Source organism: Oncorhynchus mykiss, chromosome 16 (assembly GCF_013265735.2).
Source record: "Oncorhynchus mykiss isolate Arlee chromosome 16, USDA_OmykA_1.1, whole genome shotgun sequence".
NCBI lineage: Eukaryota > Metazoa > Chordata > Actinopteri > Salmoniformes > Salmonidae > Oncorhynchus > Oncorhynchus mykiss.
The window spans coordinates 64,147,794-64,172,230 of NC_048580.1; the positions used below are offsets into that span (position 1 = coordinate 64,147,794).

General features: G+C 45.2%; 1 protein-coding gene across 1 annotated transcript in view; it reads right to left on the bottom strand.

Annotated features, from left to right (window-relative positions):
• Positions 1-1,537: 1,537 nt before the first annotated feature.
• Positions 1,538-24,437, bottom strand: part of LOC110492527 (DNA topoisomerase 1-like) — a 30,568-nt gene continuing 7,668 nt past the window's right edge. Inside the window, exons 4-21 of the mRNA XM_036947541.1 lie at positions 19,099-19,231; positions 18,753-18,811; positions 18,486-18,602; positions 18,134-18,224; positions 17,971-18,059; positions 17,660-17,775; positions 17,406-17,527; positions 15,359-15,481; positions 15,040-15,227; positions 13,280-13,424; positions 12,123-12,266; positions 11,774-11,959; positions 11,116-11,184; positions 7,163-7,277; positions 6,750-6,877; positions 6,365-6,459; positions 5,994-6,143; positions 1,538-3,002 (exon numbers count right to left, since the gene is read on the bottom strand). Coding sequence (XP_036803436.1) covers positions 2,900-3,002; positions 5,994-6,143; positions 6,365-6,459; positions 6,750-6,877; positions 7,163-7,277; positions 11,116-11,184; positions 11,774-11,959; positions 12,123-12,266; positions 13,280-13,424; positions 15,040-15,227; positions 15,359-15,481; positions 17,406-17,527; positions 17,660-17,775; positions 17,971-18,059; positions 18,134-18,224; positions 18,486-18,602; positions 18,753-18,811; positions 19,099-19,231 — 2,173 coding nt within the window. The 3' untranslated portion in view covers positions 1,538-2,899. The remainder of the gene's footprint in view (positions 3,003-5,993; positions 6,144-6,364; positions 6,460-6,749; positions 6,878-7,162; positions 7,278-11,115; positions 11,185-11,773; positions 11,960-12,122; positions 12,267-13,279; positions 13,425-15,039; positions 15,228-15,358; positions 15,482-17,405; positions 17,528-17,659; positions 17,776-17,970; positions 18,060-18,133; positions 18,225-18,485; positions 18,603-18,752; positions 18,812-19,098; positions 19,232-24,437) is intronic.

Genomic DNA, 24,437 nt, shown 5'->3' on the forward strand with positions numbered 1-24,437 from the left:
TGAAAACCTACAGGAGGGTATCTCTTCAGGAACAGGGTTGGAGTGAAAACCTACAGGAGGGTATCTCTCCAGGAACAGGGTTGGAGTGTAAACCTACAGGAGGGTATCTCTCCAGGAACAGGGTTGGAGTGTAAACCTACAGGAGGGTATCTCTCCAGGAACAGGGTTGGAGTGTAAACCTACAGGAGGGTATCTCTTCAGGAACAGGGTTGGAGTGTAAACCTACAGGAGGGTATCTCTTCAGGAACAGGGTTGGAGTGAAAACCTACAGGAGGGTATCTCTTCAGGAACAGGGTTGGAGTGAAAACCTACAGGAGGGTATCTCTTCAGGAACAGGGTTGGAGTGTAAACCTACATGAGGGTATCTTTCCAGGAACAGGGTTGGAGTGAAAACCTACAGGAGGGTATCTCTTCAGGAACAGGGTTGGAGTGAAAACCTACAGGAGGGTATCTCTTCAGGAACAGGGTTGGAGTGAAAACCTACAGGAGGGTATCTCTTCAGGAACAGGGTTGGAGTGAAAACCTACAGGAGGGTATCTCTTCAGGAACAGGGTTGGAGTGAAAACCTACAGGAGGGTATCTCTTCAGGAACAGGGTTGCAGAGCCCTTCTCTTGGCTATAGGCCTAGTGCTCTTTGACTAAATGTAATCCAACATTGTCCTTTGTGCACCACATCCCATTTACAGTAATTTCAAGTACATAAATAATTAGTGTTCTTGCTGAAAGCCAAAGTCACACTCCTATGACACCCATAGAGTGGCCTGAAACTCACCACAAAACATGGAACTACAAACATGTTCACACATCCACTCTTTGTCTAATCTTTATCAAGACATACAATGACAATTGTTACAAGTATTTGTTTAAGCCATGATCTTGATCGTAATAGACTACTTTTGTCATTGTGTGGGGAGTTTTGACCTGCTTTTATAACAGAGCCCTCGTGTGGTCTCAGGAGGTACCGCAAACAAGTTTCAGTTTCATAAAGATGACAATGTCATGTGTTGAGTTGTGGTTTCATTTCACTTTTCTTTCTAAACTGAGTGTACACATAGACCCATTAACAGGACAGGTCACCACAGCAGGAATACACAGCACAGACAGAAACTGTAGAGCCAACACAACACACAGCACGCAAACCTGTTACCTCCCCCCTCTCTCCCAAAGGACATAAGATCATTGAGAATTGTATTGCGACCACCACCCTGATTGGCCACTGTTAATTATCTGACAGGACTACATTTCCCTCTTTCTCTAAATGTAGTGTGTGTTCTGATACACTATCCCATTGTGCTGTATTTTTGGATTCAAGTCATTCAGAAACCTGAATATAAGCTTGATGAACAATATGAATGTGGCTATGTATAATTCCAGAGACTGACAACTGCTGGATATTTTGTAGAGTACATCACTGCCATAATGGGTCCTGTAGTTAATGATTGATCTTATTCATGTCAAATATCTTTCAGCAGTTGATGTTTTGGTCATTACATAAGAACATGTAACTTTAGTCTCTCAGGGAAGGAAATCAGTGGAGTGATGAGTTGTATGTTTTATTCTCCAATAATCTACAAAAGCAAAATATAATTAGCAAACAACAAACAAAACTAAATGGCTAAAGGGTTATTAAGAAAGGCTAATGACTAGTTACATTAATGCTAAAGAAGTGCTTAGTGGTAATAATGCTAATTGAATAATGTTACGTAAATGCTTATTCACATGAAACAATCATTTCATAGAGGACATATTTCTTCCACATTGTTTACAGCAGTACAAAAAAAAAAGAAACACCCTCAAATCTTTAATTAATGATAGATCTTTATGTAACAGTTATTTTGTTTTTATTTTTGGCAAAATCCATATCCCTCACACATTTCTATTTTGCTCCTTTTAAAAGAGCAAGCAGTCATTTGTATCTACACAAAACAGGCACCAAAACAATACATTTTTATATAGCCATTTCTTCAAGTAACATACAGTGGAATAGTTTTCATTCAGCAAAACGTGTGAAAAGACATCTATCTACAGGTAGGGAGGCCTGGTGACAACACGAAGGATACATATCCTACAAAATACAGAATAACATACCAGTACGTACTGAAAACAGACAAGAAATATATACATCCCTGAAATAAACAGCAAAATGAAACCAATGAAAAACATTCACATTCTATGTGCCAGAATTACACGAGCATAGTGATTGGTTGCTTCTTATTCATCATCATCCATTATAAACATCATCCTCATGTTCTTCTCCTCTCTTCATACAGATTTCAAAGTTCATAAATCATCAAATATGGTGCACTCATTCACCATTAAACACACACACACACACACACACACACCATACCACTGCTCTGTTTCCTCCCACAAGGTATGAAGGTGCTGCTCATTAGGGAATTCTTAGATTAATTCATGAATATTTCAAAATATAGAATTTATCAATATATTTGATGACTAAGATATTGTAGCATAAATCAATAGAAAAAGCAGGCATTTACAGTTCTTCTATTAGCTAGCTGAAAATCACAGAAGCTGATAAGGTTGAAAGGTCCGGTTAACATGTTTTGGTCAAACACACTACTATACTTTTCACTGCAGTAAGATTCAGGGCGTGATCCCTGTTTGAATACTTGGCCAATGCACTATTTTATTCCTCATCACTGATTTGCATGTGATTGGATACGTGTAAGCAAGGTTTCTACCATACTGCTTTAACCTATCAGATCTGCGTTCAATTCAAGGGAGGAAGGAAGGATACAGTACATGCTTCAAACAGGACCCTGGTCAAATGCTAAGAATGATCCCCATTTTACATGGTGGACTCAATCACATGAACTACACATACTTCTAAAATGAAACAATAATAAAATGGAGGGATAAAATGACAGAACAGGATCTAAAACTCGTAGTCCTCTTCAGCCATGTCGATGGCCCAGGCAAACTTCTCCCTCTGGGTTTTGTTGTAAATCTTCTCCATGGGAACGTCCCATTTCTTAACCCTGCAGAGGAGAGGAGGAGAGGAAGAGAGAAGGAGAGCAGGGCATTAGGAGAGAGAACTAAAGACAGAGGAGGGAAAGCAAACAAAAGTATTGGGACAGTGACACATTTTTTGTTGTTTTGGCTACAGACACATAAATATCCTACCCCCAAGTCATGTTAATAACAGGGGAGGGTATGATATTTGTGTGTCTGTAACGTTCTAACTCATCATTATTCCCAAGTCATTCAGGATTATCCGTAATCATGGTAGCATCCACATTAATGTAGAAGTGTTTAGAAACATACTCTAATCTTATTTACAATAAAAGTGACTTCAAAATGACACAATACATTATTTACCATTCATTTATATTGGGCACAAAATAATCTGAAACACAACCAAAACAAACAGAAAATGCACCCAACAAATGTATAAAGTCACAAGCTTGATGTAGTCATTGCGTGCTATGAATATGGGACCAAAAGCTAAACATTTGACTATGTTAATATACATATAAGTGAATTTGTCCCACTACTTTTGGTCCCCTAGAATGGGGGTTCTATGCACAAAAAGTGCTGTAAATTCAAAGGGTTCACCCGATATGAACGAAAATACCCTCAAATGAAAGCTGTCAGTCTAAAGTACTACTTAAGTCGTTTTTGGGGGAATCTGTACTTTACTTTACTATTCATATATTCATATATTCATATATTACTCAACGTTTACTCATTCCTAAAGAAACAACATTTCTAAAGAAAATATGTACTTTTTACTCCCATACATTTCCCCCGACACCAAAAAGTACATACATTTCCCCCGACACCAAAAAGTACATACATTTCCCCCGACACCAAAAAGTACATACATTTCCCCCGACACCAAAAAGTACATACATTTCCCCCGACACCAAAAAGTACATACATTTCCCCCGACACCAAAAAGTACATACATTTCCCCCGACACCAAAAAGTACATACATTTCCCCCGACACCAAAAAGTACATACATTTCCCCCGACACCAAAAAGTACATACATTTCCCCCGACACCAAAAAGTACATACATTTCCCCCGACACCAAAAAGTACATACATTTCCCCCGACACCAAAAAGTACATACATTTCGCCCGACACCAAAAAGTACATACATTTCCCCCGACACCAAAAAGTACATACATTTCCCCCGAAACCAAAAAGTACATACATTTCCCCCGACACCAAAAAGTTCATACATTTCCCCCGACACCAAAAAGTACATACATTTCCCCCGACACCAAAAAGTACATACATTTCCCCCGACACCAAAAAGTACATACATTTCCCCCGACACCAAAAAGTACATACATTTCCCCCGACACCAGAAAGTACATACATTTCCCCCGACACCAAAAAGTACATACATTTCCCCCGACACCAAAAAGTACATACATTTCCCCCGACACCAGAAAGTACATACATTTCCCCCGACACCAAAAAGTACATACATTTCCCCCGACACCAAAAAGTACATACATTTCCCCCGACACCAAAAAGTACATACATTTCCCCCGACACCAAAAAGTACATACATTTCCCCCGACACCAAAAAGTACATACATTTCCCCCGACACCAAAAAGTACATACATTTCCCCCGACACCAAAAAGTACATACATTTCCCCCGACACCAAAAAGTACATACATTTCCCCCGACACCAAAAAGTACATACATTTCCCCCGACACCAAAAAGTACATACATTTCCCCCGACACCAAAAAGTACATACATTTCCCCCGACACCAGAAAGTACATACATTTCCCCCGACACCAAAAAGTACATACATTTCCCCCGACACCAAAAAGTACATACATTTCCCCCGACACCAGAAAGTACATACATTTCCCCCGACACCAAAAAGTACATACATTTCCCCCGACACCAAAAAGTACATACATTTCCCCCGACACCAAAAAGTACATACATTTCCCCCGACACCAAAAAGTACATACATTTCCCCCGACACCAAAAAGTACATACATTTCCCCCGACACCAAAAAGTACATACATTTCCCCCGACACCAAAAAGTACATACATTTCCCCCGACACCAAAAAGTACATACATTTCCCCCGACACCAAAAAGTAATTACAGTTCAAATGCTCTGGCAGGACAGAATTATGGTCCAATTCACACACCTATCAACCATCACTACTATCTCTGATCTGGCAGACCCACAGAAAAATGTATACTGTGGTTGTGTTGGAGTGTTCCACTGTCTGTCCGTAAAAAAGACAAAATAAAATAGCTTAATATAAGGAATTTGATGTATAGCATTTTACTTTTCACAATTGTTTCATGTTTCAAGTTGAATACTTGTTCCACCACTGTACTTAGGTACATTTAAAACCTGATACTTTTAGAATTGTACTCAAGTAGTATTTTACTGGGTGACATTCACTTTTAGCTGAGTCATTTTCTATTAAGATATTGTACTTTTAAAGTATGAGAATTGAGTACTTTTCCCACAACTGGCTATTTGTCCCGGGCGGCCACGTCACATTGCCTCTACATGTGGAGGAAGAGCTCTGTGAGGGGACGCTCTCTGGCCCTACAAACAAACCCTATTGTTCCTCACTCACACACACTTTCCTTCTCACCCTTTCGTTCTCTTCTTCACTCTGCTTTCCCACAATGCACAAGCATTTCCTGCCTTCTGTCACCATTGGCGACCACTAGCGACCCCACCACTACCCCCCACCCACCCAAGACACACACCCACCCCCGCCTATGAAAACATTACATGTATGTATGTAACTACTTTAGTAACAAATATATTCCTCAGTTTGTACCTGGTAACGTCAGACATCACTTACTTACTTATCGTGTAATTACAAGATAAATTAACTACATGGTATCTGTGATAATTGTGAAATAAAATGTAATCCGCTCTATGTAATGTGATCATTCCCGTCTGTCTGTCTGTCTGTCTGTCTGTCTGTCTGTCTGTCTGTCTGTCTGTCTGTCTGTCATTTACCATGCCACAGAGATGCGTGGGTCCAGGTAGTTGAGTTTGGAGGTTCCCAGTGCGATCTGCTTGTTCTCCTCTCTGTCTGTGGCCTGCATCTGTAGCTTCATCAGTTGTTCCTCTATCCTCTGGACCGCTTTCCTCTTCACCTCCACCATCCTGAGGACACCACACAAGTCATTGATTAGCTGATTGATCCATCCCTAGTTCTACCAAATCGGATTGGGGTAAGAAATGAGTAGAAACTTCCACCTATCTGCCGGCAAGGTGAGTCTATTGTCATTTGTATGCAGCACAAAGTACGTAGGGGAAGGGGCTAGCTAGGGGTTGACTTGGCATGGGGCCCTAGTCTGGTGGAGGTTCAGTAGAGCTGTACTCACTTTTTACTTCGGTCATCATGTGAGGCCTTGTGCTCTGTCTTTGCCCCCTTCAGCTGTTTCCTGGTGGCCGACAGCTGCTTCTGCTTCTCGTCTATCTGAGAGCATTAAACACACACACACACACACACACACACACACACACACACACACACACACACACACACACACACACACACACACACACACACATACACGCACACACACATGGACACACACACACACACACACACACACACACACACACACACACACACACACACACACACACACACACACACACACACACACACGGTCATTACTGTGTATACTATGTGGGTACTGTGACAGCACAAATATACATTTCAGTGCAAGTGGACAATAGATACTTATTCTATTCTACTGTTACCTTGGTTTGCAGGTTCTGCATGGACTTCTCAAAGGTCTTAGGTGCAGCCCTCTGGTGGTTGCACAGTATAGCCACAGCCCGGTTGGCTCTGTTGTAGGACAGGATCTTAGCAGGAATGCTCTCATCCGCTGGAGACAGACACAGATACAGTATTTACCATGCACTTTTCAAATAAATATCTGGTAAATTGTGTAGGCTACCTCAACATAAAGTTGAACCAACTATTTGCTCACTGTTTGCTGCTGCTAATGTGATCTTTATTAAAGCTAGTAACACAGCAACAATAACATTTGTCCCGACATCAGGTTAGTAGAAGCAAACAGTGGGCAGGCAACTTCATCCACTATTGGCTAGTGGACCTGTCACTCATCGGAGCAGTATGTGTGATTGGCTGTCTGCGTGCTGTCACTCACGGCTGGTGAGCTCTTTGAGCTGCTGCTGCAGGGTGATGGAGGCATTGTATGTACGGAACACTTTGGCTGTCAACCCGTCCATCAACTCCTGGAGGTGCTTATTCAGAATAGAGGTCTAGAGAAGAGGAGGAAGAGAAGGAACAGAGAAATATATAAAGGCAGGGGAAGAGAGGTGAAGTTAGGGGAGATGATGGAGAGAGAGGTGAGTTTAGGGGAGATGAGGGAGAGAGAGAGGTGAGTTTAGGGGAGATGATGGAGAGAGAGAGGTGAGTTTAGGGGAGATGAGGGAGAGAGAGAGGTGAGTTTAGGGGAGATGAGGGAGAGAGAGAGGTGAGTTTAGGGGAGATGATGGAGAGAGAGAGGTGAGTTTAGGGGAGATGAAGGAAAGAGAGAGAGGTGAGTTTAGGGGAGATGATGGAGTGAGAGAGGTGAGTTTAGGGGAGATGATGGAGATAGAGAGGTGAGTTTAGGGGAGATGGAGAGAGAGAGGGGAGTTTAGGGGAGATGAGGGAGAGAGAGAGAGAGAGGTGAGTTTAGGGGAGATGATGGAGAGAGAGAGGTGAGTTTAGGGGAGATGAGGGAAAGAGAGAGAGGTGAGTTTAGGGGAGACGAGGGAGAGAGAGAGGTGAGTTTAGGGGAGATGAGGGAGAGAGAGAGATAGAGGTGAGTTTAGGGGAGATGAGGGAGAGAGAGGTGAGTTTAGGGGAGATGAGGGAGAGAGAGAGGTGAGTTTAGGGGAGATGATGGAGAGAGAGAGGTGAGTTTAGGGGAGATGAGGGAGAGAGAGAGGTGAGTTTAGGGGAGATGAGGGAGAGAGAGAGGTGAGTTTAGGGGAGATGAGGGAGAGAGAGAGGTGAGTTTAGGGGAGATGATGGAGAGAGAGAGGTGAGTTTAGGGGAGATGAAGGAAAGAGAGAGAGGTGAGTTTAGGGGAGATGATGAGTGAGAGAGGTGAGTTTAGGGGAGATGATGGAGATAGAGAGGTGAGTTTAGGGGAGATGATGGAGAGAGAGAGGGGAGTTTAGGGGAGATGATGGAGATAGAGAGGTGAGTTTAGGGGAGATGATGGAGAGAGAGAGGGGAGTTTAGGGGAGATGAGGGAGAGAGAGAGAGAGAGAGAGAGAGGTGAGTTTAGGGGAGATGATGGAGAGAGAGAGGTGAGTTTAGGGGAGATGAGGGAAAGAGAGAGGTGAGTTTAGGGGAGACGAGGGAGAGAGAGAGGTGAGTTTAGGGGAGATGAGGGAGAGAGAGAGGTGAGTTTAGGGGAGATGAGGGAGAGAGAGAGGTGAGTTTAGGGGAGATGATGGAGAGAGAGAGGTGAGTTTAGGGGAGATGAAGGAAAGAGAGAGAGGTGAGTTTAGGGGAGATGATGGAGTGAGAGAGGTGAGTTTAGGGGAGATGATGGAGATAGAGAGGTGAGTTTAGGGGAGATGAGGGAAAGAGAGAGAGGTGAGTTTAGGGGAGATGAGGGAGAGAGAGAGAGAGAGGTGAGTTTAGGGGAGATGATGGAGAGAGAGAGGTGAGTTTAGGGGAGATGAGGGAAAGAGAGAGAGGTGAGTTTAGGGGAGACGAGGGAGAGAGAGAGGTGAGTTTAGGGGAGATGAGGGAGAGAGAGAGATAGAGGTGAGTTTAGGGGAGATGAGGGAGAGAGAGGTGAGTTTAGGGGAGATGAGGGAGAGAGAGAGGTGAGTTTAGGGGAGATGATGGAGAGAGAGAGGTGAGTTTAGGGGAGATGAGGGAGAGAGAGAGGTGAGTTTAGGGGAGATGAGGGAGAGAGAGAGGTGAGTTTAGGGGAGATGAGGGAGAGAGAGAGGTGAGTTTAGGGGAGATGATGGAGAGAGAGAGGTGAGTTTAGGGGAGATGAAGGAAAGAGAGAGAGGTGAGTTTAGGGGAGATGATGAGTGAGAGAGGTGAGTTTAGGGGAGATGATGGAGATAGAGAGGTGAGTTTAGGGGAGATGATGGAGAGAGAGAGGGGAGTTTAGGGGAGATGATGGAGATAGAGAGGTGAGTTTAGGGGAGATGATGGAGAGAGAGAGGGGAGTTTAGGGGAGATGAGGGAGAGAGAGAGAGAGAGAGAGAGGTGAGTTTAGGGGAGATGATGGAGAGAGAGAGGTGAGTTTAGGGGAGATGAGGGAAAGAGAGAGGTGAGTTTAGGGGAGACGAGGGAGAGAGAGAGGTGAGTTTAGGGGAGATGAGGGAGAGAGAGAGATAGAGGTGAGTTTAGGGGAGATGAGGGAGAGAGAGAGAGAGAGAGGTGAGTTTAGGGGAGATGAGGGAGAGAGAGAGGTGAGTTTAGGGGAGATGAGGGAGAGAGAGAGGTGAGTTTAGGGGAGATGAGAGAGAGGTGAGTTTAGGGGAGATGATGGAGAGAGAGAGGTGAGTTTAGGGGAGATGAGGGAGAGAGAGAGAGAGAAAGAGGTGAGTTTAGGGGAGATGAGGGAGAGAGAGGGTGAGAGGTGAATTTAGGGGAGATTAGTGAGAGAGAGGGTGAGAGAGGTGAGTTTAGGGGAGATTAGCAAGAGAGAGGGTGAGAGACGTGAGTTTAAAGGATATGAGAGAGAGAAAGGTAGTTTAGGGGAGATGGGTGCAAGGGGGAGGTGAGTTTAGGGAAGATTGCGGAGAGATATGGGAGATGAGGAGAGAGGGAGGTGAGTTTAGCGGAGATGGGGGAGAGAGGGAGGTGAGTTTAGGGAAGATTGGAGTGAGATATGGGAGATGAGGAGAGAGGGAGGTGAGTTTAGATGAGATGAGAGGGAGGTAAGTTTAGATGAGATGAGAGGGAGGGAGGTGAGTGTAGAGGAGATGGGGAGAGAGGGAGAAGGAGGTGAGTTTAGATGAGATGGGGAGAGAGGGAGGTGAGTTTAGGGAAGATGGGGGTGAGATATGGGAGATGAGGAGAGAGGGAGATGGGTTTAGGGGAGATGGGGGTGAGATATGGGAGATGGGGAGAGAGGGATGTGGGTTTAGGGAAGATGGGGGTGAGATATGGGAGATGGGGAGAGAGGGAGGTGGGTTTAGGGAAGATGGGGTGAGATATGGGAGATGGGGAGAGAGGGAGATGTAGGTGAGTTTAGATGAGATGAGAGGGAGCGGGAGGGAGGTGAGTTTAGAGGAGATGGGGGAGAGAGGGAGAGGGAGGGAAGTGAGTTTAGAGGAGATGGGAGAGAGAGGGGTAGGTGAGCTTAGGGGAGACGGGGGAGAGAGGGAGAGGTAGGTGAGTTTAGATAAGATGGGGGAGAGAGGGAGGTGAGTTTAGGGCACATGTTGGGGAGATGGGGGAGAGAGGGAGAGGTAGGTGAGTTTAGATGAGATGGGGGAGAGAGGGAGAGGGCGGTGAGTTTAGGGGAGATGGGGAGAGAGGGAGAGGTGAGTTTAGATGAGATGGGGGAGAGAGGGAGATGGCGGTGAGTTTAGAGGAGATGGGAGAGAGAGGTGGTGAGTTTGGAGGAGATGGGGAGAGAGGGAGAGGGCGGTGAGTTTGGGGGAGATGGGAGAGAGAGGGGGTGAGTTTAGAGGAGATGGGGAGAGAGGGAGAGGGCGGTGAGTTTAGGGGAGATGGGGAGAGAGGGAGAGGGCGGTGAGTTTAGGGGAGAGAGGGAGAGGTGAGTTTAGAGGAGATGGGGAGAGAGGGAGAGGGCGGTGAGTTTAGGGGAGATGGGGAGAGAGGGAGAGAGGGTGAGGGGGTGAGTTTAGGGGAGATGGGGAGAGAGGGTGAGTTTACGGGAGATGGGGAGAGAGGGAGAGGGTGGTGAGTTCAGGGGAGATGGGGAGAGAGGGAGAGGGCGGTGAGTTTAGGGGAGATGGGGAGAGAGGGAGGGAGGTGAGTTTAGAGGAGATGGGGAGAGAGGGAGAGCACATTCGAGACACTGATGTAAGATCTGTTTTATATTTGATTATTAGCCCTCAGTGCCTTCATTCACCCAGTATTAAGACTATAGGTTGTCTCTCTTACATTGAGTCTGTCGAAGAGGTCATCCTCGGGCTGCTTATTCTCCAAGAACAGCTGCAGGTTCTTAAACACCTGAGATAGAATACACAGGTTCATTTAAGAGGGAGTCTTGACATGTCTTATTCCTTATAAAATACACCAGTATTCTAGTACATTTCACTTTTAGGTTTAGATAAATAACCCTGACCAGGCTGGTGATCTAGTTATTCTCTTAGTTGTAATGTCTGATTCCTGCCAGATGAGGGTGCCGTCATCGAGCAGGTTGTGTGTGTGTGTGTGTGTGTGTGTGTGTGTGTGTGTATGCCAGTAATAGCAGGAAACAGACCTCCCCCAGAGGCAGAGCTGACGGAAAGCACTTTAGGCCTGGCTCACCTGTCTGTACAAACATCCTCCGAGCAATGTGTGTCCAAACACACACACACACACACACACACACACACAGGCAGGTGTGCGCACACAGGCAGATCATTAGAGCATGACTAACACACGCTCCAGACATCTGTTAAACGCTCGCCCAACACAGACTAGACCACCCGATCAAATGGAAGGGATGAAATCTTAAAAATCCCTTTAATTCTTAATCAATATCCTCTTCTCTCCTCCCCCCTCCTCCGTTCTCCGTCTGTCCCCTCTCTCCTACAATCCTCCCTCCTCTCCTCACCCTCTTCTCCACAGGCATCTTGTTGTAGTATCTGATGGAGTCTTTTCCTAGGAAGTCAAACTCCACCACGTACTCCTGATCGTCCATCTTGGAGTACAGCTTGATGTGTTCCACCCTCAGGGAGCAGCAGCCAACCGTATCAGCCGTCTCCCCCTCCTCCTTCTCATTCCCCGCCCTCAAGGCCAGCTTTAGGACACACAGGATGGAGGGCAGAGGTTGTGTTTGAGCATCCTCAAGTATTTAGGTATCCAACCTCAATCGAAAAGGCTTGTAGTGGTGAAAGCAGAATCTTGCTCACAACAATCCAGTCACAGCTAATAGATGTACTGTAACGTGTTTTTCCCCTCACCTTGTCTATGAAGTAGAGAGCCACAGCTCTCTGTCTGACCCTCATCTCTTTAGACTTCCAGTCCTCTCTGTACTGGGCCCTCAGGCGCTCCACACACTTCTTCAGCCTCCGGGCTGTCTCATACTTCTGCCAGTCCTTCTCGCCCTACACACAGGCAGACACGGAACAGAGGCAGACAGGGGACAGAGGCAGACATGGAACAGAGGCAGACACGGAACAGAGGCAGACACGGAACAGAGGCAGACACGGAACAGAGGCAGACACGGAACAGAGGCAGACACAGGACAGAGACAGACACGGAACAGAGGCAGACACAGGACAGAGGCAGACACGGAACAGAGGCAGACACGGAACAGAGGCAGACACGGAACAGAGGCAGACACGGAACAGAGGCAGACACGGAACAGAGGCAGACACGGAACAGAGGCAGACACGGAACAGAGGCAGACACGGAACAGAGACAGACACGGGACAGAGACAGACACGGAACAGAGGCAGACACAGGACAGAGGCAGACATGGAACAGAGGCAGACACAGGACAGAGGCAGACACAGAACAGAGGCAGACACGGGACAGAGGCAGACACGGAACAGAGGCAGACACGGAACAGAGACAGACACGGGACAGAGACAGACACGGGACAGAGGCAGACACGGAACAGAGGCAGACATGGAACAGAGGCAGACACAGGACAGAGGCAGACACAGAACAGAGGCAGACACGGGACAGAGGCAGACACGGAACAGAGGCAGACACGGGACAGAGGCAGACACGGAACAGAGGCAGACACGGAACAGAGGCAGACACGGAACAGAGGCAGACATGGAACAGAGGCAGACACAGGACAGAGGCAGACACAGAACAGAGGCAGACACGGGACAGAGGCAGACACGGAACAGAGGCAGACACGGGACAGAGACAGACACGGGACAGAGACAGACACGGGACAGAGACAGATACGGGACAGAGACAGACAGACAGGTTACATCAGATTTAGGGTGAGTGATAAGGGAGTGAGGGACTCCTTTAGTAACCTCCTTTATTTGAGGTTAGGGTGAGAGGGTCATGGTTAGGAGTTAGATCTTAGAGTTACCTTGATTCTGGAGCTGAAGTAAATGTACTTGTTTAGGGTTAGGAGGTTTAAGGTTGTCATTACCTTGATTCTGGAACTGGGGTTGAGCATGATGTACTTAATAGAACCCTGGATGTTCTCAGTCCACGACACCAGCCATGTGACCTTGTTGTCATGACGAACCTCCTTCCAGCGCGTGCCCTGGGGCGGCTTGGGGTGCTTGGAGTCTCTGAGGAGAAGAGGAGAGGGGCAGAGAGAAGGTTTGAAGAAGAATAAAGCAATACCTTGGATCAAAGAGACTGAGTGAGACAACTTGGGGAAGAGGGGCTGAGAGATGTAGTGTTTTAGCTGGTCTAAGAGGTAAGCCTAGTCCACGTGGGTTCACCCCAAATCCTTTAGGGCTTGAGGCCTTCAGACCTCTCAATGGTATACTTTGAGGTTCTTCAAATGAGTAAGGCTTCAATTGTGTTCTAAAGTCAAAGCTGATCCTGTTTTGACATTTCCTCTCCTGTGTACAACTATCACAGGACCGGGGTGAACAACACACCAAAACAACGCCAAGCTGAGCAGGTAGATGGCCAGCTTGTCCTTTTATTGTTTCCACCACTGGACTGGGCTCGAGGCGACACACACATGCGTGCGCATGCACACACACACGTGCACACATGAACACACACATACACACAGACACACACACACACAACTGAGCCTGGGGCTACACAGACAGAGAAATGGCCTTTGACACACACGTAAACAACCATATAGCATGTTTAGGACCATCACACACACAAACACAAACCATGCATGGAAACTAGAAGAGCCAGGACAGGACAGAGCCAGGACAGGACAGGACAGAGCCAGGACAGGACAGGAGAGGACAGGACAGAGACAGGACAGAGCCAGGACAGGACAGAGCCAGGACAGGACAGAGCCAGGACAGAGACAGGACAGAGCCAGGACAGGACAGGACAGAGCCAGGACAGGAGAGGACAGAGCCAGGACAGGACAGAGCCAGGACAGGACAGAGCCAGGACAGGACAGGACAGAGCCAGGACAGGACAGGACAGCAAGCAAAGATACTTTTTACCCTGGATAAAAATAGCTGCAGCAATCACAACAAGGCAGATATGGAGGGGGAGATAAGAGGGGGGAGGGAGGGAGGCATACAGAGGAAGGAGGGAGAAGCGGGGGACAGACATACAGCAGGGAGAGGAGGGATAAGGGAGAGAACAGAGGAACATAACAATGGGGCAGAGGGGTGGAGGACTCTTTTACATAAAAACACACACACGCACAATAAGAAATCCCGTCACCGTAGAAAAAAAAGGGTGTGACGTCAGGAACATAAAACTCCCACAAAACACAATGTCCCAATAACATGTTCTCTTCTCACGAGACATAGGTTCACACCCTTACACATGAAGCCGATAGAATCCATACAGGAGCAGGCACAACTTGGTAAGCAATTCAATGTGATTGTTGCAGGCCTCAATAGCTTACCACTCAAATATATAGTGGTATACAGGGACCTCTTGTGGTAGGAACACAAAACTTCACATTTATCATGAACTTGGTGATCCATTAAATTTTTATATTTCTTTATTTAACTAGGCAAGTCAGTTTAAGAACAAATTCTTATTTACAATAGGAACAGTGGGTTAACTGCCTTGTTCAGGGGCAGAACGACAGATTTTTGCCTTGTCAGCTCTGGGATTTGATGTAGCAACCTTTCGGTTACTAGTCCAACGCTCTAACCACTTGGCTACCTTTCTACCAACAATCCCTCGCAATGCTCATTCATCACCCTCTTTCCAACTAATGATGATGAAGATGGGGAGACTCACTTGCTGCAGTTGATAATGATGTCTTCAGGGCGGATGCGGCGTTTCAGCATGCCCATCTTTGGGTGGTCCCCACGCCCCCTGAACAGACCGGGAGGCTCGATGCGAAAGTTTCCAATTCGCTCCTTATGGTTGTCCATCACACAGAAACCATACTCCTGGAGGATACGCTCATTCTCCTCTTTGATTTTCTGGAAAACGTTGGAATAACATTGGAGAACGTTGGAGGGTGTGTGAGTTGTAGACGTGTGTACTGTATGTGTACTGTATGTGTGTGTCTGTGTGTGCGAGCGCGTGTGCACATGTTGGTTCAGGGCCTCACCAGTTTCTCATCTTTGGACATCTGTTTCCGGGCCTCTGATTGGGCCTTGAAGTACTCGCTCATCTCCGTGAAGTTACACTTGTTTATATCTGTGATCTTTGACTTCTCCTCCGATGTCATTTCCTGGGGTTAAAGGACAGAATAGAGTTTTATTTATACAGGGGATCAAATGAGACTAAGGTCTCATTTGCAGTAGAGCCCTGTTTTCAATACAAAGAAAAAACATGCGCATTAAGAAAAACAATCACAATTAACATTTAAATGAGCAGAAATCTATTTTTTGAAGGACCCAAGAGGCCCTAGAACATCCATTCCAACAGTTTGTTTTTCACATGTAAGGTGCAGCATATCTGAAGTGTAATGTAATTCATTGACATCGTTTTAGAATGAGTCATTCTATAAGAGATCAAATATGTCAGATAAATTGGAAATGTTTGCATTAGCGCTTTATAGATAATTAACATACAATGCTGCTCTCTTCTGGCGGTCAAAGAGGCCCAACCTACTTTTAGATATCAGGAACAGTGGTGAGTTTTAAAACCAGAGCCAGTAATGAACCTCAGGGCACAATGATGTACAGCATCCAAGTGTGGACGCTGCAGCATGCATGTAAACAACACCCCATAATCCAATAATCCAATATACACATAACGGTAAAGGTTACCTGCCCTTTCCCACTTGGACAAAAGGAACACTTATGTGAGAATGCTGTTCATTGACTACAGCTCAGCGTTCAATACCACAGTGCCCAACAAAGCTCATCACTAAATTAAGAACCCTGGGACTAAACACCTCCCTCTGTAACTGGATCCTGGACTTCCTGATGGGCCTCCCCCAGGGGGTGAGGGTAGGTAGCAACACATCTGCCACGCTGATCCTCAGAACTGGAGCTCCCCAGGGGTGCGTGCTCAGTCCCCTCCTGTACTCCGTGTTCACCCACGACTGCATGGCCAGGCACGACTCCAACACCATCATTAAGTTTGCAGACGACACAACAGTGGTAGGCCTGATCACCGACAAGGACAAGACAGCCTATAGGGAGGAGGTCAGAGACCTGGCCGGGTGGTGCCAGAATAACAACCTATCCCTCAACGTAACCAAGACTAAGGAGATGATTGTGGACTACAGGAAACGGAGGACCGAGCACACCCCCATTCTCATGAACGGGGCTGTAGTGGAGCAGGTTGAGAGCTTCAAGTTCCTTGGTGTCCACATCAACAACAGTCTAGAATGGTCCAAACACACCAAGACAGTCGTGAAGAGGGCATGACAAAGCCTATTCCCCCTCAGGAAACTAAAAAGACTTGGCATGGGTCCTCAGACCCTCAAAAGGTTCTACAGCTGCAAAATCAAGAGCATCCTCACTGGTTGCATCACTGCCTGGTAAGGCAATTGCTTGGCCTCCGACCGCAAGGCACTACAGAGGGTAGTGCGTATGGCCCAGTACATCACTGGGACTAAGCAGCCTGCCATCCAGGACCTCTACACCAGGCAGTGTCAGAGGAAGGCCTAAACAATTGTCAAAGACCCCAGCCACACCAGTCATAGACTGTTCTCTTTACTACCGCATGGCAAGCTGTACCGGAGTGCCAAGTCTAGGTAAAAGGCTTCTCAACAGTTTTTACCCCCAAGCCATAAGACTCCTGAACAGGTAATCAAATGGCTACCTGGACTATTTGCATTGTGTGCCCCCAACCCCTCTTTTACGCTGCTGCTACTCTCTGTTTATCATATATGCATAGTCACTTTAACTATACATTCATGTACATACTACCTCAATTGGGCTGACCAACCAGTGCTCCTGCACATTGGCTAACCGGGCTATCTGCACTGTGTCCTGCCACCCACCACCCGAGAGCATATCTTTTGTTTTGTTAGCATTCAGCACAAACTTAAGATCAGAAAGTGTCTTCTGCAGTACCAGAATTTTTAAATGCTTGGCCAACAGTAGGTGCAATGGATTATAACACAGTATTCCATGGGGCATAACTCAACTAATATCTGTCTGAACGTTCCCCTAGAGGAAACAGAGCAGCCATGAACCTACCTTTCTCCAGTCCTTGTAGAAGTTCTTCCTAAACATTTCCTTGGTTGTGTACTCATGGTCCAGCATCTTAGCAAAGAATGTAGCCACCTCCTCTGCTGGGGCACTTAGTCTCAGGAGCTTACCTGGGGGGGGCATAGAAAGATTGAGCACATAAAATATGACTTGTCTTTCAGAGAGACTTTGTGATATCATCATATCAAAAATATAATCTAACCACCTAAACATAAAGTGTGAATCTATATGGACTCACTCACCATCGTAGAAAAACCTGACATGGCCAGGTAGGGGTTCATATGGAGGAGCAAGAACAGGTCCCTTGTGTTCCAGAAACTTCCATTTGGAGCCATCAGTAGATCTCTCCTCCTCCCACCTAAAATGGATGGATGATAAAATGTGTATGAGAACAATAACAAGTAAAGAGTAGAAGGACTGTAGATTTTTGTTTTTTTAGAGTACCCACAACCATTTAGGGATTGTATCTGTAGGAATCAACCAATCCTCCCAAACATCTCACCATTTAGTGATTGTATCTGTAGGAATCAACCAATCCTCCCAAACATCTCACCATTTCCACTTCTCCTCTGTTTCCTTCTTGGCTTTCTTGCCATCCGCTCCTGCTTTCTTGTCTTTTGTCTTCTTCTTGGGTTTTATGTCCTGAACGAGACAAAAACGAGTGTGAACAAGGGTGAGGAAAGAGTAATCAACGTCAGCTGAGAACCTCAACTCACCTCTTCCTCCTCCTCATCTTCATATTCCTGTTTTCTCTTCTTTGCCTTCTTGCCATTCTCTGTCTTGATCTTTTTGGGCTTGTATTCAAATCTGAACAAAATACAACCATCAGATGAAACATGAAAAAAAATGTACCTAGGTTTAATTTGATCACTTTCATTAAAAAAAATGCATGAATTAACTATTTATATGAGGCGTACGTACTACTTATGTGTGAGTATGCACACATAAATGTTAGTGTTTTTGTATTAGTTTCTAATCTGTTTGTCTTCCTGATTGGCTCAACAGGCATGGCTAACAAACCTTGGCATACTGCTTAATAAGAAGCCTTAGAACGCTGTGGATACTCACTCCTCCTCATCTCTCTCTCTCTTCAGAGTCTTGTTGTGTTTGGGAGAGGGGTACAAGCCGTTGTCCTCCTCTGGTTCACTCTTAATGGCAGGAGGGCTGGGGCTGTTCCACATCTCCCTGTAGGACACATTACAGTGTTAAAGGTGCAATCCATAGATATTCTTAAAATGTACAGTATCTGCCTTCTACACCCATAGTTGTTTACACTACTGCTTGTAGTTACAATGAAAAATAAAATAGAACAGTCAATTCTATATTCCCATTTACCTCGCATGACCGTTTTCTTTCTCCTTCTTGGGCTTGCCTTCAACATGGGAGGATTTGACCTACGAGAAACAGACAAACTGGCTGGGAATTGTAGTCTACTAGTAGAGTCACTGTAACATCTGAGATGTACCTTTTCTGATAGACCCTCTATACCCCTCAAACTCAACTACGGACCTCAAAGCCAGTTCCACTGCATGTTTTCATTGTTCCCCTCTAATCACAAACATATTTAGACCTGGGACACCAGGTGGGCGTAATGAATTATCAGGTAGAACAGAAAAGCAGCAGGCTCCGGACCTCATAGGGTCAGAGTTGAGTACCCCTGGTCTGTACGGAGAAAACAAACCTTTTCCTCTCTTCTCTTCTCTTTGTCTTTCTCCTTCTGTTTCTCCCTGTGCCTGTCGACACTCCCGTCGCTGTGCTTCACCCTCTCCTTCTCCTTGTCTCTGTGCTTCTTCTCAGAGTGCTCCCTGTGTTCACTGAGAGATGGACAACACATGAGAGGTCAGGGGTTAGGGGTCAATGGACAGGGGTCAGACACAGGAAAGCTACACAAACACAAATTATTCAGGCCACAGAGAGCTCCAATATTGAATACAGACTACAACACACAACCTGGATGAACACAGATGAACACAGAACACAGAAGGCAGAAAAAGGAGAAGTCAACTTAATAAAGACTTAGATTGTTTTGTCTACAGCTTTCTGTTTCACTGAATAGACTATGCAATTGACGCGGCAAGTAGTCTTGTAGGTTTTGAACTTATGTAGGCTTTTTGAATGGTCTTCAATGGCAAAAAAACATAGTGCAACAGACTTCTGCGCAAAAACTTAATGATACAGCCTTACATGCTGACCAGACCAGACACGTCGCAATTCTTTTTTAGAAATCCATGTTATTCAATTATTGCACCCACACTGCTCGCGCGCGCCAACAAGCGTCTGCGATGCCAAGGGCTAAACTAGAACTCCTTTCTATTTCTGACGCAGATCACACTGGAAGTCCTGTCTCTTCCATCTCCTCATTGGTTTATAGAAGCAGGTACCCACGTGCCATCTCCTCATTGGTTTATAGAAGCAGGTACCCACTTGCCATCTCCTCATTGGTTTATAGAGGCAGGTACCCACGTGCCATCTCCTCATTGGTTTAAAGAAGCAGGTACCCACTTGCCATCTCCTCATTGGTTATACCCACGTGGGTGATTGAAAGACGAACTGTGTTGCCGGTCGGTGTAGTAATACTATGAAAGTTTAGATGCCAATCACCATATAAGTTCAAAGATGAAAAAGCCTGGAAGGAGGAGAGATGACTAGAAACGATTCGGTTGGCCGTTTTATGTGTGGATTAATTGTCGGAGTAGAGGACCTTGTGCAGTTCAGGTAAAATAACAACTCAATGTTTATATCCCAGGACAAATTCGCTAGCAACAGCAAGTTAGCTAAATGGGATAAATTAGCTAGCAAGTGCACATTAGCTAGCTAAATTGCCATAAATGTGTAATGCTTTTCGACCTGTCCCCAAATTAATGTCATTGGTTCAGAGTTTGTTTTGATATTTTAACCTGCGTGTCGTGATCGTGGGGGGACAAAATACATTTATGCACGATAGCGCACGATGTCGCACGCGCGCAGCCGGTTTGGCCGGTTTGGCCGGTTTTCCGTGTTATTCTAAAATGAATTAAATTGTTTTTTTCCTGTCATCAATCTACACACAATACCCCATAATGACAAAGAAAAAAACGTTTTTTACATTTGCAAATGTATTAAAAGTAAAAAATTTGAATATCACATTTACATAAGTATTCAGACCCTTTACTCAGTACTTTGTTGAAGCACCTTTGGCAGCGATTACAACCTCGAGTCTTCTTGGGTATGATGCTACAAGCTTGGCACACCTGTATTTGGGGAGTTTCTCCCATTCTTCTCTGCAGATTCTCTCAACCTCGGTCAGGTTGGATGGGGAGCATCACTGCACATTTATTTTCAGGTCTCTCCAGAGATGTTCGATCAGGTTTTCATCAAGGATCTCTTTGTCCTATGCTCCGATCATCTTTCCCTCGATCCAGATTACCACCATGCTTCACCGTAGGGATGGTGCCAGGTTTCCTCCAGATGTGATGCTTAGCATTCAGGCCAAAGAGCTCAATCTTGGTTTCATCAAACCAGAGAATCTTGTTTCTCATGGTCTGAGAGTTCTTTAGGTGCCTTTTGGCAAACTCCAAGTGGGCTGTCATTTGCCTTTTACTGAGGAGTGGCTTCCGTTTTGGCCACTACCGTAAAGGCCTGATTGGTGGAGTGCTGCAGATATTGTTGTCCTTCTGGAAGGTTCTCCTATCTCCACAGAGGAACTCTGGAGCTCTGTGAGTGTGACCATCGGGTTCTTGGTCACCTCCATGAACAAGGCCCTTCTCCCCCAATTGCTCAGTTTGGCCGGGCAACCAGCTCTAGGAAGAGTCTTGGTGGTAACAAACTTCTTCCATTTAAGCATGATGGAGGCCACTGTGTTCTTGGGGACCTTCAATGCTGCAGAATTGTTTTGGTACCCTTCCCCAGATCTGTGCCTTGACACAATCCTATATTAGACCTCTAAGGACAATTCCTTGGACCTCGTGGCTTGGTTTTTGCTCTGACCTGCACTGTCAACTGTGGGACCTTATATTATGTACGAAGGGCTATATAAATACATTTGATTTATATTGACAGGTGTGTGTCCAATCAATTGAATTTACCAAAGGTGGACTCCAATCAAGTTGTAGAAACATCTCAAGGACTATCTATGGAAACAGGATGCACCTGAGCTTAATTTCGAGTCTCATAGCAAAGGGTTCGAAATTATGTAAATATGTATTATTTTTTATTTTTTGTATAAATTTGCTTTGTCATTATGGGGTATTGTGTGTAGATTGATGAGGGGAAAAAACAACTTCATCAACTTAAGAATAAGGCTGTAATGTAACAAAATATAGAAAAAGTCAAGGGGTCTGAATACATTCTGAATGCACCATATCTTATTTGACCACGTTTTCATGAATTGTATTATATAATCCTCAAGCCCATTCAAAAGACCAGAGACATGAACAAGGAAGAACGACGTATAAAACGTGTCACTTGCACACAGTGTTCCTGACTGAAACCACAGCCATTCTTAGCCATAGACAACATTCAAACTCTCTCTCTGACAAATTTCCCAAGGTATTTGCTATAAATTATAATGTGTTCTCAGTGAACTTACATAGACACAAATAAATACAAAAATCCCAGTTATCCTCAAAAACTCTTAAAAGCATGATTTTCTTTATCTAGCATTACTGCCCAGAAATAACCTCTAAACCATAAGACCCACATGTGCCAAATACCAATTGAAAAATGTTTTCATAACAAGTACAAGTGGGAACACTTTGTTTCAGAGAGGGTACTCACGCCTATGGATGTTAGCAGAGAGCGAGAGAGCAAGAGAGAGGGGTAGTGAGAGAGGGGGGGGGGGGGGGTAGAGAGAGGGAGCGAGAGAGAGAGAGAGAGAGAGAGAGAGAGAGAGAGAGAGAGAGAGGGGCGGTAGAGAGAGAGCGGGGGGTAGAGAGAGGAAGAGACAGAGAGAGAGAGAGAGAGAGAGAGAGAGAGAGAGAGAGAGAGGGTAGAGAGAGGGAGAAAGACAAAGAGAGAGGGTAGCGAGAGAGAGAGAGAGAGAGAGAGAGAGAGAGGGGGGCGGTAGAGAGAGAGCGGGGGTAGAGAGAGGAAGAGACAGAGAGAGAGAGAGAGAGAGAGAGAGAGGGTAGAGAGAGAGAGAGAGAGAGAGAGAGGGGCGGTAGAGAGAGAGCGGGGGTAGAGAGAGGAAGAGACAGAGAGAGAGAGAGAGAGAGAGGGTAGAGAGAGGGAGAAAGACAAAGAGAGAGGGTAGAGAGAGAGAGAGAGGGTAGAGAGAGGGAGAAAGACAAAGAGAGAGGGTAGAGAGAGAGAGGGGCGGTAGAGAGAGAGTGGGGGTAGAGAGAGGAAGAGACAGAGAGAGAGAGGGTAGAGAGAGAGAGAGAGAGAGAGAGAGAGAGAGAGGGGCGGTAGAGAGAGAGCGGGGGGTAGAGAGAGGAAGAGACAGAGAGAGAGAGGGTAGAGAGAGAGAGGGTAGAGAGAGGGAGAAAGACAAAGAGAGAGGGTAGAGAGAAAGGGAGAAAGATAAAGAATGGGCAAGGAAAGAGGGAGAGTGAGATAGTCATTTCTGTGCATTAAAATCATGCATTGATGTCCTAGAGAACTAGGTAGAAGACATACAGTACCTTCAGAAAGTATTAAATATCACCCATCTGAATTAAATATCACCCATCTATCTACACACAATACCCCATAAGGACAAAGTAGAAATGTTAGCAAATGTATTGAAAATGAAATACAGAAATGTATAATTTATATTAGGATTCACACCCCTGAGTCAATACTTTGCAGACGCATCTTTGGTGGTAATTACAACTGTAAGTATTTTTGGGTAAGTCTCTAAGAGCTTTGTCAACATGGATTGTACAATATTTGCCCATTATTCTTTGTAAAATTCTTCAAGCTCTGTCAAGTTGATTGTTGATCATTGTTAGACTGCCATTTTCAAGTCTTCCCATAGATTTTCATGACAATTTAAGTAAAAACTGTAACTACGTCAGTAACATTCAATGTCATATTGGTAAGCAACTCCAGTGTAGATTTGGCCTGGTGTTTTAGGTTATTGTCCTGCTGAAAGATGAATTAGTCTCCCAGTCTGTTGGAAAGCAGACTGAACCAGGTTTTCCTCTAGGATTTTGACTGTGCTTATATCCCCCAAAAAACTCCATAGTCCTTTCCGATGACAAGCATACCCATTACATGACGCAGCCACCACCATGCTTGAAAATATGAAGACTGGCACTCAGTGATGTATTGTTTTGGATTTGCCCCAAACATAACGCTTAGTATTCAGGGCAAAAAGTAAATTTCTTTGCTGTATATTTTGCAGTATTACTTATTAAGTGCCTTCTTGCAAACAGGATGCATGTTTTGGAATATTTTTATTCTGTAGAAGCTTCCTTCTTTTCATTCTTTCATTTAGGTTAGTATTGTGGAGTAACTACAATGTTGTTGATCCATCCTCAGTTTTCTCATATCACAACCATTAAACTCTGTGTTTAAAAATCACCATTGGCTCATGGTGAAATCCCTGAGCAGTGTCCTTCCTCTCTGAGTTAGGAAAGACGCCTCTATCTATGTAGTGACTGGGTGTATTGATACACCACCCAAAGCTTAATGAATAACTTCACCATGCTCAAAGGGATATTCAGCATCTGCTTTTTTTATTTTTACACATCTACTAATCGGTGCCCTTCTTTGCGAGGCATTGAAAACATCCCTGGTCTTTGTGATTGAACCTGTGCTTGAAATTCACTATTCGATTGAGGGACCTTACAGTTAAATGTATGTGTGGGGTAGAGATGGGCCATTCACTGCCATAACAAGTGTAGATCAGTGACTCAGAAGAAACCCATTAAGGGGGTTTGTGCTCAGGCTATAATGAAAGAAGGCAGGTGCGTGGGAGAGAATATATCTGTAGAGTTAAAAAAGTACTCACACTCAAAACCACGAAAAGGAATAACCCAAGGAGGCAGAGATGCAAAAAGAATATAATTAATTTAATCCATGCTTGAAAAAATACAATACCACACTGCCAGGTCTCTG